Raw genomic sequence first — 17927 nt, forward strand, 5'->3', positions numbered from 1 at the left:
CCTTTTCTTCCAAAAAGTATATAACATCTCTTACAGAAGAACTTTTCCTGCTGAATTGCAGTGATAGAACAGCATGAGTGTGTTTGGATATGAATGTAATACTGGTTTTATTGGGGGTGGTTGGGTTTGAAGACTACATACTGTATAAGTCTAGAATTTGGGGGTAGGGAACCACTGTGAACAAAATGTCTTCCATGGAGTCTCTCCTATTTCAGTGGGCACAGGTTGGTTTTACTACCCACAGCTGTGGTTATGATCAGCAATGCAGAGCAATCAATATAATTTCCTGCTATAACATCACTCTGAGCTGCAGTGGAAGATTATGGCTCTCAGATATAGAGGGCATGATAGACATCAGCCCAGCAATGTGTCCTTCTGGGTAGCTGACATCTGCCAAGGGTTCAGAGGTGGATAGACATCTGCTCCTAACCATTATGGCACCAAAGTTATAAAACATACATTGTGATATCATGATGCACTTTCATACTTGTGTTATAACATCACGTGTACAGGCAGAGTTTTGTCACAATGTTATAACACATTATATCACTTGCCTCCCCCTTGTTCCCCCATGGATACCTATGGATATATGGCAGCTGGATAGAAAGTAGTTGGCCTGCAACTCAGACTATGTACTTTCTGAAGCTGCCATGGGTTAGTCTTATTGATAGTTCCTGTAGCACAATATGCAGCCTCCCAAAATATATAAGGACTTATGCATACTGTATATTTTGCAAATCTATAATCTGGATTCACATAATTATTTGAACCCAAATTTGTTGAGTAAAGAACAGTTGGTTGGGTTAGTATATGCCAACTCTTCAGTGTTATCCAGATCAGGAAACAGACTCCACCAGAGGACTAGAACTACAGTAACAGGATCTTGGAAGTCTGATTGTGTTTTCCCTTCCCTCCCTCTTATAGCTCAGGGAATCAGGATGGAACTAATTTTGAGTCTCTTCCTAATCATGTTCCCTTTCCTGGGGCTCAAGGCATGCTCCTGCACATTTTGTTTTTGTAACAGCTTCTGACTATTTTCCCCACGGTCATCTCCATGACTCCCTACACCAAAACATATAAGCCATAAACCATAACTTAAAACCATAATGAATGGTTTTACACAACATACTAAGCTAACATACTAAACCATTATAAGTACATGGAAGAAACCCAGCAAGGTGGGAACCAGTGTCCAGCCACACAGTCATTTAAGAAACTAGATGCCAAGTTTATTACCCTGCCAGCAGTTCTTACTGATAGGAGTGGGAACAATTGTATGACTAATAAGAGAGAGAGACAGAGATTCACCCATTCAAAGATGACAGGAACATTTCCTCCTTCATGATATGCTAAGTCAGGAGGAGGAGTAGAAAGTCCTGAAAAGGAGAATCTCTTTCTAGCTACAGACAAAGAAAAATGGAGGTGGAAGGAGGAGCACATTAACCTTCACCTGCCCACAACCAGAGGAGGAAGGGGGAGATGGGCCTACCAGTTCCAGACTCAAAGGCAGAAGCAAAGGAGAAAATAGAGGAGGGGTGGTATAAGGGCTCAATCTGGCAATGCAGGGGCTAGTGGTTCCCATGCTAGGGAAAGCCATTATATAAACCGATCTCAGGTATCTCCCAAGATCACTAAGCAATCATCAAGTAGCTGTTATTTCAGAAGGGTAAGAGAAAAACGTTCATGAGTTATGAAGCTAATCTAACCAAGTTGTGTCTGGTAATCTTCTGCCAAGTCTAGCCAAGAGCTGAATTAAAAGTCAAGTGTGTGGAGAGCTGTGATTTACTGCTGAGCCCAGGTATAAACCTGACAGAATACAGACTTAGTATGATGTGTGAATCCAATTGGCTTGTACAAACCAGCCATTACGTTTTATATGCCATAATTTATTATTTAGTGTGGTTTTACTCAGTAAACCATGATTAATTAAACTGTGGTGCAGAGTGATGTAGGAACCCAATATATAAGTAATTGTGTTTATTTCTGAAAGGAAGGCCACATTGTTCTTATGTCAGCTCTTTATTTCAAAATACAGTGGTATATTTTCCATTTTCTGTGGGCAAAATGTATCCAGTATAACAAGATGCAAATAAAAAATTCCACAGGCCTCTCAATGCCTTGTCTTTGAATGTCTTTGAGCAGGTCAGAAATAGGTTTGTAGATAAAAGTCTCGTTTGTAACATGCCAATGCCCTATATTCAAATGTTGCTAACAAACATAACCTAAAGAAAAGAATGAATGTTCATATTTGTGCACAACTGATACCTTTCAGCTTTTTGTAGCTTTGATGTTTAAGGTGTGGATTTAATTAAAAAATGTTAAGAAGTTGTTTGCTTAAAGTCCTGCTCCTGTAGACTAAACAAATGGACTGGGTTGGAGACTAGGTTATAGATAGGAGCCAATATATACAATAGTAAGCTTTAATATGGCAGGAAGGTTAAGCCAATATTTGGGAAAAACATATTGACCATTTTCTCCTGCAACATAAGTTACTCTGCTGGCTTCCTAAAAAATTCTAAGCACAATTCATTGTGGTTATTGTTGAAACTCTAGATAGTTTGGAATCAGGGCACTTTCACAACTGCTGGCTCCCAGGAGTGTTGAAACCCAAACCTTTCTCTGAGTCACTTTTTGTGTAGTACAATCCATTCATTAGAGGGTAGGGAGTGAACCTTTTTCATCCCACCATCTAAGTGATGGAAAGATCTCACCACTTTTACATGCCTGGTAACTACACACATGTCCTTCAGCATTGTACCACTGTATAACTTTTCAAACTTTTGACTGATTATTTCATGTGGATTTACATTTAAAGTGCAATCTGGTATGCTTCCAGATCAGTAGGGCTGCAATCCTCTCTCCAATTACTGGATGTTTAACAATTCTTGGAGATGTGGTCCAATGCATTTAGAAAGCATCTACACAGGAGTTTGATCACAGCTCAGAATTTAGAGAAATAATGGGCCCAGAGTAGACAGCTGATGCCTTCCCTCACACTTTTGATCTAGTCTTTGTGATACATCTTGTTGCACCCAAGAAGCCCTGAAGAATTAAGATGGTATAGAAAAACTTACTGAGTGATCCAGCTTGTCTTCTCCCTTGAATATAACATGTGGACCATTGATGCCCAGGATGATTCCAGCAAGATCAATCAATAGAAATTACATACTCTGAGTCAGGGGCAGATCTTCATTAGGCAGACTTCTGGCAGTTGGAGACAAGTATTGGCTAATATGTGGACATAGCAATATCAGCCTTTTCCTTTTGAACTTCCTGGCCTTTCTCTTCCATGAAAAACAGTGTTTTGCTTTGCTTTCCATTTACCCCCTAAGGTAGCTTCCTATCTTTATGCAGTGAAGAAAGTTGTCCCTTTATTTGGTAACCTTTCTTATATGACATTTCATGCTTTGTCTCAGGCAGCAAAGTGGTTTGGACCCACCCTAGTGTGAGTGCCTATGTGTTGCTTTAAGCTTCATGTTCCTTTTTTGGTTGTTGTTTTTTTCCTGGAAACCTTACTAAGTGCTCAGAATACTTAAGAAAATGCAATAGAGAAAGATAAAAGGCAATTAGCATTTATAGATTACAGTACTGGTTTGGTTGGAGGGAACTGTCACTCTTCTGTTAAGAATATTATTATTAACCCAGCCTTTTCCAACTTCATGCTCTCTATGTGTTGGCACTGCAACTCCCCACATTCGTAATTAACATTGGAAGGAATAACATCCATCCTTTTCTTTCACAGTCTCTTACTTTGAAAGCAGGAAAGGCCCATTCATTGTCACCAATCAGAACTCTCAACAGCTGTAAACAGCTTGTCCAATAAGGCTAAGGGGAAAAAGTGCTTCTGGATGGAAAGGAACACATATAAAGCACAATTCTGAAAGTGTTTGTCCAGTTCCTGAAGTTATTCCTGGGTGTATTCACACGTAAGGCAATGCAATGCACATGTAGGCAGAGATAGCTAGGAGTAGCTTCTTAAACCATCTTGTGAACCTGGAAAAAATGCAGTTGGTTTAATTATTTGAAAAGAGGTGACTTTAAGTGTTCTAGCAGGTTTGAAAGCATATCTTTCAAAAGATTTCCATAGCCCTGAGAGCTATGGTGACAAATGCTGACAGTAATAGTTCAGTAGTTCAATTAGATTTGGTTAAATGGAGCTAAAATATTTTTCTTATTTTATATGTAAAGTACAATAAAAACAATACAAACAAATGAGAAAATTAAAAAAAAAAACTAAAATAAGTTTGTTTTTGTTTTAATGAGTGAACTAGGCCAGTCCAAACTTAAATCATTCTCATTTAGCATCAGTTCCTCATTTACCAAATATAGAAAGTTCCAGATTTATTCAAATGTTTATAACAATATGAATACTAAATCCTACCTTGTGGTTCTGAAGGGCCCTGTGCATCCTATTGATGTTATGAGCTACATTGTTGGGAGTGTGTATTCTCAGAATAGTCCCCCATGATGGGTAGGTCATAGACTAAATAAGGTCTACTGGGTAAGAAAATGACAACCCACTCTAGTTGGGTTGCCAAGAAAACTGAATGGACATTCCAAATCAGGATAGTATCAGCATGTTGCTCGGAAATTAACCTACCCCCTTCCCCACGGTTGGAAGGTATCCAATGAGCTACTGGGGAGGAGCAAAGGGCAAGTACCTGTAGCACTGGTGTTTATGATGTGGCTGGACTAAAATCAAAGGATGACTAGAGATAAAAGAAAAGAGTAAACATCGAGATTTTAGGGGTCTGCAAAGTGAAATGGATTGCAATGGGTCATTTTACAAAAGAGAACATCAGATCTCCACCTAAAAACAAGAAAATCATAGAAAAAATGTAAAAGCCCTATCATTAACGACAGGATGTCAAGGTTGGTGATACAATCCAAAAAAATGATAGACTGATCTCAGTTTGAATCCAAAGCAACCTCAATGTCACAGAACTCAGTAGATAATTATGTGAAGACCCATCTCTCTGGAAAAGTGTCTATGCTGGGAAAGGTAGAAGAAAAGAGAAGAAGAGGGTGATCAGCAGCAAGGTGGATGGATTCGGTTACAGTGGTGATGAGTGCACCATTGGGAGACTTGAAAGAACAGGTTGGAGAAGATCTATCTATGTAGTCACTAGAAGTCAAAAATGACTTGATGACACATAATCAATCAAGTAGTTGAACAATTCTATTGTAAATTGCAGCCCCATCTGTGTACAATGCCTTCATGTCCACCCCACCCAAAAAAAGATTAATTATAGGTGAGTGGAATGCTAAGGGTAAAAACTGTGTTGTGGCACTCAGCATGGCATAATAATGGTACTTGAATCATGGTTGGTGCTTAAACTAGGATCAAGCTTTAAGGAATGGTAAAAATAGGCAACATGTATCATATTTGGGTCTTTTTGCTTCTACCTACTTTCCCCCATGACTTTGTTTCTTTGAAATCTTATCATACCCCTTGCTGAGAGAGAGAGAGAGAGAGAGAGAGAGAGAGAGAGAGAGAGAGATTACCTTTAATACACCCTTTGACTTTAAGCTTTTAAAAATCAGATGGTAATTTGACTAGCTAATACATATTTTAAGGAAAAAACTATTTTTTTTCTTCTAAATAACTAGAAGAAAACAAATCAGTTTGTACCTATGAAATCTTACCAGATTGTAGCACTTGGATCAAAGGGGAGAAAAGAAGAACAATATGACTGAACCTCTTCCACTATCCATTGTGGGGATTTTTAAAATGTACCTCACAGAGCGAAGCCCCCAGTGATGAGATTAAGTTGAGGGAAGGCGAGCTACTGTTTTCCCATACACCTTGGTTTTCAACTCTCTTCAGTTCCAATCAGTATGACCAGTGGTACGAGACTGTGGGAGTTGCAGACCAAAACATCTGGAAAGGCTGCTTTCCCCAGTAATATGTATTATACTGACTAGCAAATTAGCAAAGACTGTATACTGTATCTTCATTATTTTAGATCTTTTACTCCCATAAATAGTAGTCTCAAGATGTTAAAACTTGATAAAATACTTTATTTAAATACATTTTAAATACTTTATTTATTGGGGGGAGGGGGTTGATATTCCCTTTCTTACTGTATAACTGTGTATAGTGGAAGACAAAAAACTCTTGTTAAAACTACAGGAAACTATCAGCATAATTTTTCACAATGTATATTTAAAATTAATCATCAGATGTCCCACATGAAAGCAGTTGGGCAGCTGCAAGTCCTTTCACTCAATAAGTTAATGATTTGACATGGCCTGTAACAGGATCTGTCTATTTTGATTGAAAAAGTTCCACAGATAGCAACTAGCAGTTCAACTATAGCCCAGAATGATCCCAAGGATTTTCTTATTAACTCCCAGTACTGTAACACGGCAGGTTAACTTTTTCCAGTCAAAGGATAAAGGAAAGCATGTCATAGGTATGTCCGTAAAATGGTTGCTATTCAACTTGCTTATTCATTAAATGGATGCCATTGTAACCACATCTAGTCACAAAACACACATCTCACAGAAGGCAGAATAAGATGCTCCCTGTCCCCCTTCAGTGCCATCTACAGGAAGGGGACAGGGAGTCAAACAGGCAAGATGTTGGTCAGAACAATTGAAGGTTTTCTCCTTTTGTATGTACATTGAGGTCACACAGACATAGAACAAGGTGGGGCTTTCAACACACTGCCATGACTGCCATCTTTCTTGCTTCAATCCCCTCTTCCAGATCCTACTGCCCCTTCAACTCTCAGCTATTATTTACTATCCCAGCTCTTTGTCTTCCTTCTAGCCATATGGCACATTTCCAATGAAGCATTAGGTTTGAATCAACCACTATTGTATTTCCTAAAAATATCTAAGTGAGGCCCAAGGGATTGCTGTAAATAAATGCTGCTAAAAGCTAGTGTTTTGCTTTCTGTAGAAAACCTCATTAACATCAATGGCTGTATCTGCAAATACTGAGATACTCATAGGAATTATGTTGCCTGCATCTACTGTAGAAAATGAACATTTTTGAACTTGCATTCAGCACATTGTTCAATTAGAATTGTTTGGTGCTGGAAGAGGGAGTCATGGGAACTCCTGGGTTCATACTTGTTCTTTTACAATTAGAAATTGCTGAACCTTATTTCCAGGACAACATAATTTGCTGTTTTGTCCATTTGGGTTTGCACCATATCTCATGTTTAATACTTGCCATTTTCAATAAACAGGATAAGGCACCAAGTGCTGGGAAACAGTTCAGTCTGAAATCCTAAAGAACTGTTGCTGGTCACAATACAGGTCTGGATCAATAGTCTGTCCAGGTCTAAGCTTTGATGGTCTTCAAGTGCTGTGTGCTTAAAAATGAGTGTTGAATCTGGCTTTGCAAAGAAGCATCTGCCACTATTTATTTATCAGGGTATCAGCGTCAAAATTCATTTATTGTCCTATGGAAATGAGGCTGAGAGTTGTAATGCCAAGCTACAGTTCTGAGGCTCAGTCTGAATAGCATTAATTTTGCTTCTTCTTAGATCTTCCACTGGATTCTATTTGGGTTTATCATTGGCAGCCTTGCCTTGGAGAACTAAATGTCACTTTAGTTATTGGCCTTCCCCCTCCATTGTTCCTTCCTCTTGTTCACCAGGAAACTGTGATAGCAGTTGGTTGCTAGAAGAGCACAAATCAACACCCAGTTATTGATTTAATTTGTAATACAGGTACTTGATTTCATCTACTTGGTACCAACCATGTTCTAACTGAAGGAAAACCTCTGATGTTCACTTTACTGTATTCAAAATGCAGTTCCATCTTCTTGTAGCAGTACTGCAGGAGATGATAATCCAGACTTCCCAAATCTTGTGCTTTTCATGTTATGTTGGATAATCATGCTCAAATTTCTAAGCCCTTGGTGGCTGTAGTCTTCCCAAATGCTTCTAGGTTTCATTCTTCCCACTCAGTAGACTGAGTTCTGCTTTGAAAATATAGGTTGCATGTCAACCTGAAGCTTATAATTGTATTATATAAATATGAAAGATGAACTGTGTTTGGCTAATAATGTGTCACGTGACTGGTTTTGTAAAACAAGTCCTTGACCATATCCTATTATGTCCTTGATAAATGAAGTTTGTGGCACCTGTAGACCACCAACTACCCTAACATGCTTATCTCAGTATATAGCCTGCAAATGCTTATGCCAAAATAAATGTGTTAGCCTTATATGTTCTGCATAAGTCTTTGGGTTTTTTTCTGAATTAGCCCAGCACACGACACTCCAGAAATATTAAAAAATCAACTCCCAAATCAGCTATCCTTCCAAAAGCAAACTATTCATCTGCTGATTTTGAGATATATTTCTTCTGAAAGAGCTATTGAATAAAATTACTAACAAAGACAGCTAAGAATCAATCATTTAACCCCAATGATGTAAACTCCTTTTAATGGCTATTATCTTTCTCCCTCTTGGATTTATACTATGCAGTGCATGAAACAAAAGCCCAGTGAATTTCTCAAAGTTAGATGTAAATGTGTTTTTCCTTGAGCTTTAATTCAACTGCTGTCAAAACCTAAGTGCCCACCGGAAGACGTTAACACCACCGTGGGGGACAGAGATAGAGAAAATGCAGCCGGACATATTGGCTGCCTTCCATTTTACAACTGAGAACTATTCCAGATGGAGAACAATTCCAAAGGAGTTCCGACCTTCCGTCGAATGACACGGCAGCGTACCAAGCCAGAGATTAGAGTTTGAGGGATCCGGGAACATTTATTCCTTTGGGAATGCCAGAAGGTAATCTGCCAAATGTGTACAGTGAAGTATCACCAGATGAAGCACATAATCTGCATACCACAAACACACAGTGGGGTTTGTTTGATACAGTGAACCATGACAACAAACGTTTAGGATTATTTCATCTTCCAGAGCAGCTGCACCACTGACATGGATGTTTAGAAGTTTACCCATATGCTTATATTCTGCACACACCAATGTAATTTGTAATGCAGAATTTTGCATTAAAAATCATTTTGCAGTCCATGCACAAACATTTGAAAAATCTAAAACAGTGATTATTGGCTTTATTTTTTTTCTAAGCATAAGTTTAAAAGGAGTTTTGCAGTGCTCCAGGACTTTACAGTAACTTCACATCAAGAGCTATTCTATATAAGATTGTAGAATTCTGGACTATTCTAGCTCATATTCATTCATTCATACACACTTACCCCTACATAGGAAACTTTTATTGAAGCCATTTTAAATTAATTTCTAGTCACAATGAATGCAATTAACTTTCAACAATGTAGATGAAAATTATTAAAATTCCTAATATGAATTGGTAAATAAACTGCCAGCATTTTATATCTTATGCGTGTGTGTGTGTGTGTGTGTGTGTGTAGATCGATGTACTGTACTTCTGTGTATATAAATATATAATAAAATATATATATATTTAAAAATACATATATATTACAGTGGCATGGGTGCATGATTGGAAGGTCTGAAAGGCCAGTGGAGACAGATCATCCTGGAGGCTTATTTATATGGCAACTAAGAATCAACATCAACTTGATGACATATAATCAATCCATCAACTGTTAAAGAGTAGAAGACAGACACAAAGGAGCTCAAAATATGACATCTTAAATATAAAACAATAACAAGAATAATTTAGTTTGGCAATGATTTTGACCAAGAAAATTAATACCAAAAGTTGTAGTATGTGATATACTTTGTATCATTATTAAATAGTTGTGTTTTGAATGTGTTGTGGTAAGTATAGATATTAGGAAATGACTATACTAACATTTATTCCATGATGTTATTTTACACACGTATATAGTTTTCTACATGAAAAAGCATTTAAAATGTTCAGTCATGGAGGGAAAAAAAAAATCCTCCACAACAATACATTTGTTATAATTTAAAGTGCTTTTGTGGATTATTTCAGACTGCATAACACAGATAACCTGTGCTCAGTTATCAACATCTCAGATCAAATATAAAATCAGTGCTGAAATGAACATGTTATTTTTTCATCCATAATATGTGTTTTATATAAATGCCAACTCAATTGTTGATGGTTATTATTCTAATTATAGAAGTATTTCTTCATGGTCTGCAAGCTCCCAGAGTCTTTGAGCCATCATCCATGCTTTCCATTTTTGCAGTATGATACATGGGCAATGAATGAGGTCCTATAAAAACAGTCTTGTGTTTTTCAAATATGCTCCATTTCAAAGGTATGTTTTCCTAGGGTACCCTGAAGAAAATTGGTTAGGATTTATTTTAAGATCGTATTGATTTTTCTTAATATTTCATTCAAAAAAAAAAAAAGATGAAATAACAACATAGTCCTAGAAGGTGGGAGAGGTTAGTCTGTGAAGCTTTATGTTTTCACCAGCAACATCTTTTTGCTTCAGTAAAAGTATTCAGGAGTCTCTTACATTTTGAAGAGCATTGTTTGTTTAATAAGCCTGGGATGAAAACCTAAACTTTCACCCCTGAAGTTTTATAGTTACCAGATTGGTTTTCTATTGTGTTAATTTTCATTTGTACACTTCATTCCATTTGGAGTCAGTACACGCTAGGTCTGGTTATAATTTTTGCTATGCAGTACATTTATTCCTTGTTTAGTGACCGAGTTCCATTCATTAAGCAAAAGGATACACATGACAGAGAGAGAGATGCTGCAAAGATTACTGGTTATTGTGTTACTCTCACTCTGGCATGTATTGTTGCCAGGTGCACAAAATTAGGTCATAAATGTGTGCATTGGTTGGAAAATGAATTTTTTATACTGTCATATTTGCAAATGGGGACTACCCAAGGAAGACGCTAACCAAGGAGTGAGTGTTTTTGTAAAAAAAAAAAAAAAAGATATTACAAAGAGTACTAAGGTGTTATTTTTGTAGACAATCTGGAAGAATCCACTGTTAAGAATGTTTACATTTTTTAAAAAAGGACGATACTATGTTTGGCACATTATATGGTAAAAAATAAATCCCATTCTTCACTTTAACTGAGTTCCTTTGAAGTTTTGCTGAAGGATTCGAAGTCTAACAAGTAAAAATTGAAGTGCTTACTCTATTACATTCATCGCTCATTTTCTTCCAATTAGTTATCAGTCTTGGTGTTGCTACTTAGTGAAACTGAGAACTTGAGCTGCAGCAAGCAATTCTCAGTGTGACAGACTCAGCTTAAATGCCCTGGTTTTCTATGCAATTATATTGAAAAATAGCCTCAGGTAAATCATGCTGCAGTAGTCTAGCTTCATCATTGTCAATACAGTATGCGGGGGGAAAATCCAGCTGTCAAGTACATCATTATTGATAAATACGAAAGCTTTTGGAGTGAGCAAGAAAGCCTTTCTCAAACCTGCTAAAGCAGCTACATCTTCCAGAAGGGCTGGCTCAGCTGTTTCTAAGACTTTCCTTCACTATCTGTGTGTGCATACCCAACAACACAAACCACTCTCTCTAATGGGACTTTCTGTGAAGAGACTGTGCTAGTGCGTATCACAGGAAACATCTTCAAAGCAGTTGAATTGACCTCCCAGGGAGAGCAGTTGCTTTAATGCTTCAAGGAGGAGAACTTCACTCATGCCAATGTGCTTTATGAAGTTCCAGTTGAATGCTTTGCAGTCCTAGTTATTATTTTTTAAGTGATATTGAGTTCAGTAAGTACAGCTCAAAATTCACTTCTATAAACAGGCACTTCGCTTGGTCAATTGAAATGGCTTGCTTAGCTTTGTTCCATGAGTAGAACATCAGTTGGCATGTAACTAAAATTGTGTGTGTTTAATTGAATTTACTGCACTTTCTCCCTAAATAGCTTCCCCATGTGAGTCAGTAATTGTCATGTGAGTTTGCTTCATATTCTTCTGTTGTAAGTACCCACTACCTCAGCAAAGAGATAAAGTCTGAGAAGCTAAATTAACAAAATAAACTGCTGGTAACTACGGACCAAATCTAGGACTGACTGACATGGCATTCTGCACACATTATATTTTACATCTCTAGGAATTTGCAGGCTGTACTCCTAACTAACCTGGGATTTCTAAATTATTATTATGCACATGAAACAACCCAATGGCACAAAGGGGAAAGGAAAAGGATAGTACTGCTCTTATTCTAGTAGCTAGATCTCAGTAAAACGTGATCAATTCTGGGCTAATCATACATAGAAGACCAATTATTTTTAAAGTGGCTGATTTTATTGTCTTAACATAGGCATCAAGAATCAAAAGTTCATCTGTGGAAGGATAGGAACAATAATGATAGTGAACAAACTGCACATCTTGGTACTTTCTGGCCAGCAGAACTGCCATGCTATTTTAATTACATATCCCTCTGTGCTATTAATGATTAATGGAAAATTAGCACACCATCTTTTAATAATCACATAATCACACAGTTGCAGTTGCTGAAGAATTATGAAAATAGATGTTTAAATGAATAAAATGTATTAAAACCATTTCCTAAAAATATTACATAATGTGAGTTTAAAAAAAAGATTTCAAAAACGAAATATGAATTAATAAAACTTCACTATGATCCCTGATCAGCAAAACAAACATGCAAATATAATTCATAATGCATTTCTGAAAACATTTCAGGAGTTATAATAATTTCTCTGCATAGATTAAAAAACTAAATACTAGTCAGGAAACTTTTATATGTTGATTTTTGTCTGTAAAATCAAGACTTCTGTACCAAGTGTAAGACATCAATGATTTCATTTAGAATGGAATCATTTTGGAAGCTGTGACAGGAACCTGCATTCCCTCCCCACTTTTAAAATTTAAACAGCACAGAGGAGCCAGTTGACTTGAGAGGTCCCATGATAACAAACAATTTCTTGGAGGAATTGTAACACCCTATTCATTAGTTGGTTTTAGTGAAAGCTAAGATCTTTCTGTGACTTCTATTTTGCCATCAGTAAAGTGTGATTTCCTAATATTTTTTTTTACCATGCTATTTCTGGTAACTCTTTCTAATTAACACCAGACAATTAATAATACAATCTCTATGAGTTTCTGATATAACCAAAACCTTGTCTGAGACAAGATATCAGAATATCCCCCAAAAAGTTAAACTTCAGCCTAAATTAAGCTTTTATTGGTTAAAGGAATGTATGCACAGTTCTATAAGAAAAGCTTTGAAGATCTTTAGTCTGGTACAGTTCAACCAGTCAGCTTTCTGACTGAAAGATTTTTTCTGTGTTGAGCAATGAAAGGAGATGTATTTTGAAAGCACACTATTGAGCTTTAAGGATACAGATATTAAACTAGATTACAATTTCCTAATGAATAAACAAACATTTTTGTTTCTTTTTTGCATGTTAATGTTAAAATGACAGAAACATACACTCTGCTGTTAAAACATCAAACATAGTCTTGATGCCTTTAAGAATTTTACTTTTGGAGTTTAATATACTGTTTGCAAATAGCCTTACATTTGTCTTCATTGTAGCCTAAACACTTGCAGCAGAGGCTGGACTCCTGTAAAGCTGCCTCTAGCTTTTTATAGTCATATGCAATGTTCCTTTTTCCTTGTACAAACAAGGTTGAAAACAAGAGTACATTCTCCTTGAGAAAAGATACCCAGCTCATAAGAATCTTATGAGCTACTGTTATCATGAAGTAATTGACCATGTTACTATAGATGGTTAAGTATCGTAAGGTGAAATCAGAGAATGCTTTGTGCAAAGGCTAAATACAGTATCAGATAAACTTTGCTGGAAGAGATAGAATTGCAGTGCCTATTGATGGTCTCCAGTTTGGAAAGAGCATCAGGCAATCTTTGCACACAACTTTGTCAGCTATTGTGTTTTTTAGCCAGTTGATGAAAGAAAAAAAAGAAAGTTGAATAATTTGTTACAGGTAAAGGCACACGGTCACTTTGCTGTGATGTTATGAAACACAGAGGTGGGCATTAAAAAATAAAAGCATGGAAAACATAATTCCACAGACATGTTTATTGATGTGTACATCATGTCAAGTTAATGACCAGGCTTTTTACAACAACTGAACTGAGAGACAAATGACAACAGAAACACAGATATGTGTTTAGACAAAGATTTTTTTTAAAAAGAACCACTTGTTTTAAAACAGAGCAATAAAATAAAACGAGAACTGATATCCAAATCACCAGAATATCAGTTGACTGAAACAAGCCTAAGTTCACACAATGCACATCCATTCCTCTTACTTTTGAATGCCACCCCACCACTCCTGACCAAAGTACAACCATCTTTAAATTTTACCTTAGTTCTTGTACCAAAGGGACTTTGTTCTATTAACAAAGAATGAGGTACTAGTTAATTACAATATGCAACAGCTTGTTCTTAATCTATGCTGTTCATAAATAGACTGAGTTTCAATTCTCTTATAAAATAAGTGGCTAATTATCAATGGAAAATGTTCTTAAATTACATTCAACTATCCTTTTCTCCTAGTGTATCCTATTTTCCATTTTTCATAACAGCAGCTAGGCCAATCTTATTCAACCTGCCACTCTCCAGAGACTGAAACTACAATTCCTGAAGTTCTCAGTCAAGGGAAGGCTATGGTATGGCATTTACACAATGCAGAGCAAAATAACTTCTTGAATGCTCAGCGTTTGCCACTAAAGTCAAAGTCACCTTATTCTGCAAATTGTAAATTGCCCTGTAAAACTGCTGATTGGTAACCGTATTTCTCCTATAATATATAAATATGATATTTATATATGAATGAATCATATTTATTTATGAATGAAGAAAATAAATTTAAAGAGTCTAGGGGAAAGGGAATAAACCTCATATATATTAGGCTGGATACAGACTTGTTCATACTTAGAACAGATCAATAAAAATCAATAGGATTTAAATTAAACATGATTAATTTAAATTCCTTTGATTATAATGGTCTATTTTGGCTAACTCTGATCCAGTCCATTTACTCCATGCTTCTGAAGTGAAAATGCTGGAATACTTACAACACTGGAAGGAATACAGAGGACTGAATATTTAATACCCCCCATTTTAGTATGTGATATCATCACATGACACAACATTTAATAATTCAGTGAAACCCTCCTTTCTTTAGTAAGTACTTGGGAACTCTAAATTGGTTCCAATCTGGAAATACTATAGTTTATTTTGCAAAGTTATCATGGTCCAGCTTTCACGGATCCATAATCCACATAAAAAGCACATCTGCATGGCTATCCTGGCCATTCTGCGAATGCTTTATGAGGGCCACTTAGCCTGGAATTCAAGCTTAAAGAGGGCTTCAAGTTGTAAATGTTTAAAGTATTCAAATGTCTCTCTCTTTTAATGCTTTTATTTTGTTTTCAGGTATCATCACTTTTAATTTATTAAGGTTAGAGGTCCCAAAAGGGAGTAGTAGCCAATACCTCTCTGGATTCCAGAGGTCAACATCTGTAAATGGCAGGTGCAGCATGGTGATCCAAGCTCCATCCCTTTTCTGCATGTGTCAATGTCACATAAAAGGGGTGGGGCTTGGATCATGGTACCAAGCTCACCATTTTGCAGATTTTGAACTTTCCCTCAACCTCACAAAGACCTCTGACACAGCCTGCTCAGAACACTTACTTACAGTTTATGTTAACTCTTTACCCATTTGGGAATCTATCAAGCTATTCTTTTAAATCCTTGCATTAAAGAACATATTATAGTATTAGTTCTTGCCTTTCCTTTCTCTCTCTTCTTCCATCACCACCAGAACAGAGGAGCTGATGTATACAGGGACAAGAATGGTAGTTATACGTTTACACACACACACACACACACACACACACACACAGATAGGAGGCAAGCAAGCATGATGTATTGAAACAGAAATTCAACATAATTCATTATGTATTTTACATATGATGAAGGCAGCTGATGACAAAATCACAAAAGAAAATAAAAATCTCAGTACTTACTGTATCTAAGAAAGCTGAAATTGTTTCATTCCCCCCTACCCTTCTTTTCTGTATGTTACAACAAAATAAGTACTATGTGCACACAATGTAAATGATGAGTAAGCAGTTCTTTTATGTAATCTGAGCTTGACTCAGTCCCATCTATCCATACTACTCAGACTTCTTTTAACAATGTCTGCTATATTTCAGGAGAAGCAAAACTATATTCTTCCTGAACACCCACAGACCTTTCCTTCACAGCTGAGTAATTCATTACTTGATGGGTAAAGTTTATTTAACTTTTCTGCATTATTTCAGAAATTAAAAAATTAAATGCAAAAGACAAATCTTATACCCTGTGGGAATTAAAGGAACTGTGTTAACACATGACTGCTTCAATTTCTCTTAATAACATGAATACTCTCTTGCATGCCAACAGTTTTATTTGCTAGCTTTATCTTTGGAAAATCCAGATACCTAACATTAAAATGAGTAGAATACAATAATAAGAGTTCTGTCTTCAAAAGGGGTTTGGAAACCCCACTAAGCATAACTGGACATACAAAGATGTCTGTAGTCAGAGGAGACCTAATGAAAATTACTCTTCTTGGTCCACTGACAAATGTTTCTTTGATGGAGGGCTGGATTCTACCTGAACTGATGAATTAACCAGAATGTTTGTCCCTACCTGTAAAGCAGCTACAAACCCACTTCTAGATTTGCCAGATATCAGAGTTCTCACATCATCCTCTTTACGGTATCCAAGAAGCTGCTTATCATATGCAGTATTTAAGTAACAATGCAAAATTTGCTACAAATTATTGGACTAAGGCAAAATATTATTTGATTAAAAAACCAATCAACATCCACTTTTTTTAGATTTATTCTCATTAACAACAAAGATCTAGCTTCAGTCTCTTATTAAAGATCACTTTAATTCAGCTATTTCCAACCTGATGCCCTCCAGATAAATTTTGAATTGAAAATTTCACAACCGAAACACAACTGGGAGGTATCAGACCTAATCAATTACCCCTCCTATATTTCATGTGAAGTCATAAACCCTATTCCTTCCCATGTCTTTGCTTCTACAATTTAAAGTTTATATAAATACATATTGAAAACCAACACCCAACAATGTTCTTTTCTTGTCATATATTTGTTTGAGCAACCTTTAATGTTTCAGATGTTCACAGAGTGAGCATGTTTCTTGCACAGAGGCTTGTCCTTCTTGGAGAAGAAAGTCTGGCCCTCCAAACTCTCACAGCATATCTGAAATAGCACAGAACTAATTAAAGGCTAGTGTTCTAAAACTTTACATATATGCATAAAATCCAGATACTTTCAGTACTCAATGCATTATTGGACTAACTAGATTTCTTTGTTTCTGTCTTTGTGAATTATTATATACAAGAGAGATCTACAAGAAAATGGTGCAAAATGTCCTTGTTCAGATCATCATCATGACTTCCAAGTTACTGTAATCCATTTATTCTCTTCTTGGGTTTCCCCTTTTTTTCTGCATGAGAATCAACCAGCATTCCATAGTCACTAACAATTTTTCATTCCCTATGGGCAATTGTGAATTCTGCTCCACCATTAGGGAATTTTCCCTAAAAAAACTGTTGACTTCTGCACTGTTTTCCCCAACTCTATACTATTTTTTCCTAATTGCTTGTATTAAACATTTCTATACTGCCTTTTACAATTGCAATCCTCCCAAAGTGATACATGGTAAAATGAAAATCTATCCAAATTGTACAATAAAAATCAAATACTAAAACCACAGTGGAAAACTAAATTTTATATTACATTTTTCAGTCTTTGAAGGTGAACACTAGCACCATGAATAGGCTTGGAAATTGATGATGATGATAATTGTATCCAATGTTGAATACAATATAGGAATGACCAATACTAAATAGCAAGCCTTCATCAGCAACTGAAATTTTCAACCCCTTTGTAAAGGCAGCCAAACATCAAATACATTATATCTAGCTGGGACATTATCAAAGTATGAGTAACTGAGTAGCACAATCCCTGCTGAGCTAAAG

General features: G+C 36.4%; 1 protein-coding gene across 13 annotated transcripts in view; it reads right to left on the reverse strand.

Annotated features, from left to right (window-relative positions):
• Window positions 1–13924: 13924 nt before the first annotated feature.
• Window positions 13925–17927, reverse strand: part of PDLIM5 (PDZ and LIM domain 5) — a 140286-nt gene continuing 136283 nt past the window's right edge. For 12 of the 13 annotated variants that reach the window (XM_088133052.1, XM_088133046.1, XM_088133043.1 and 9 more), the window contains one exon: window positions 13925–17145. In XM_088133052.1, the coding sequence (XP_087989178.1) occupies window positions 17056–17145 (90 nt within the window). In that variant the 3' untranslated portion in view covers window positions 13925–17055. Of the gene's footprint in view, window positions 17162–17927 lie in introns of all 13 variants that reach the window. The other variant, XM_088133044.1, reaches the window with a different exon arrangement.

The sequence above is a fragment of the Python bivittatus genome, unplaced genomic scaffold (assembly GCF_059951505.1).
Source record: "Python bivittatus isolate LINGU-HERP-01145 unplaced genomic scaffold, Pbiv_v1 ctg000070_np1212, whole genome shotgun sequence".
Classification (NCBI taxonomy): Eukaryota; Metazoa; Chordata; class Lepidosauria; order Squamata; family Pythonidae; genus Python; species Python bivittatus.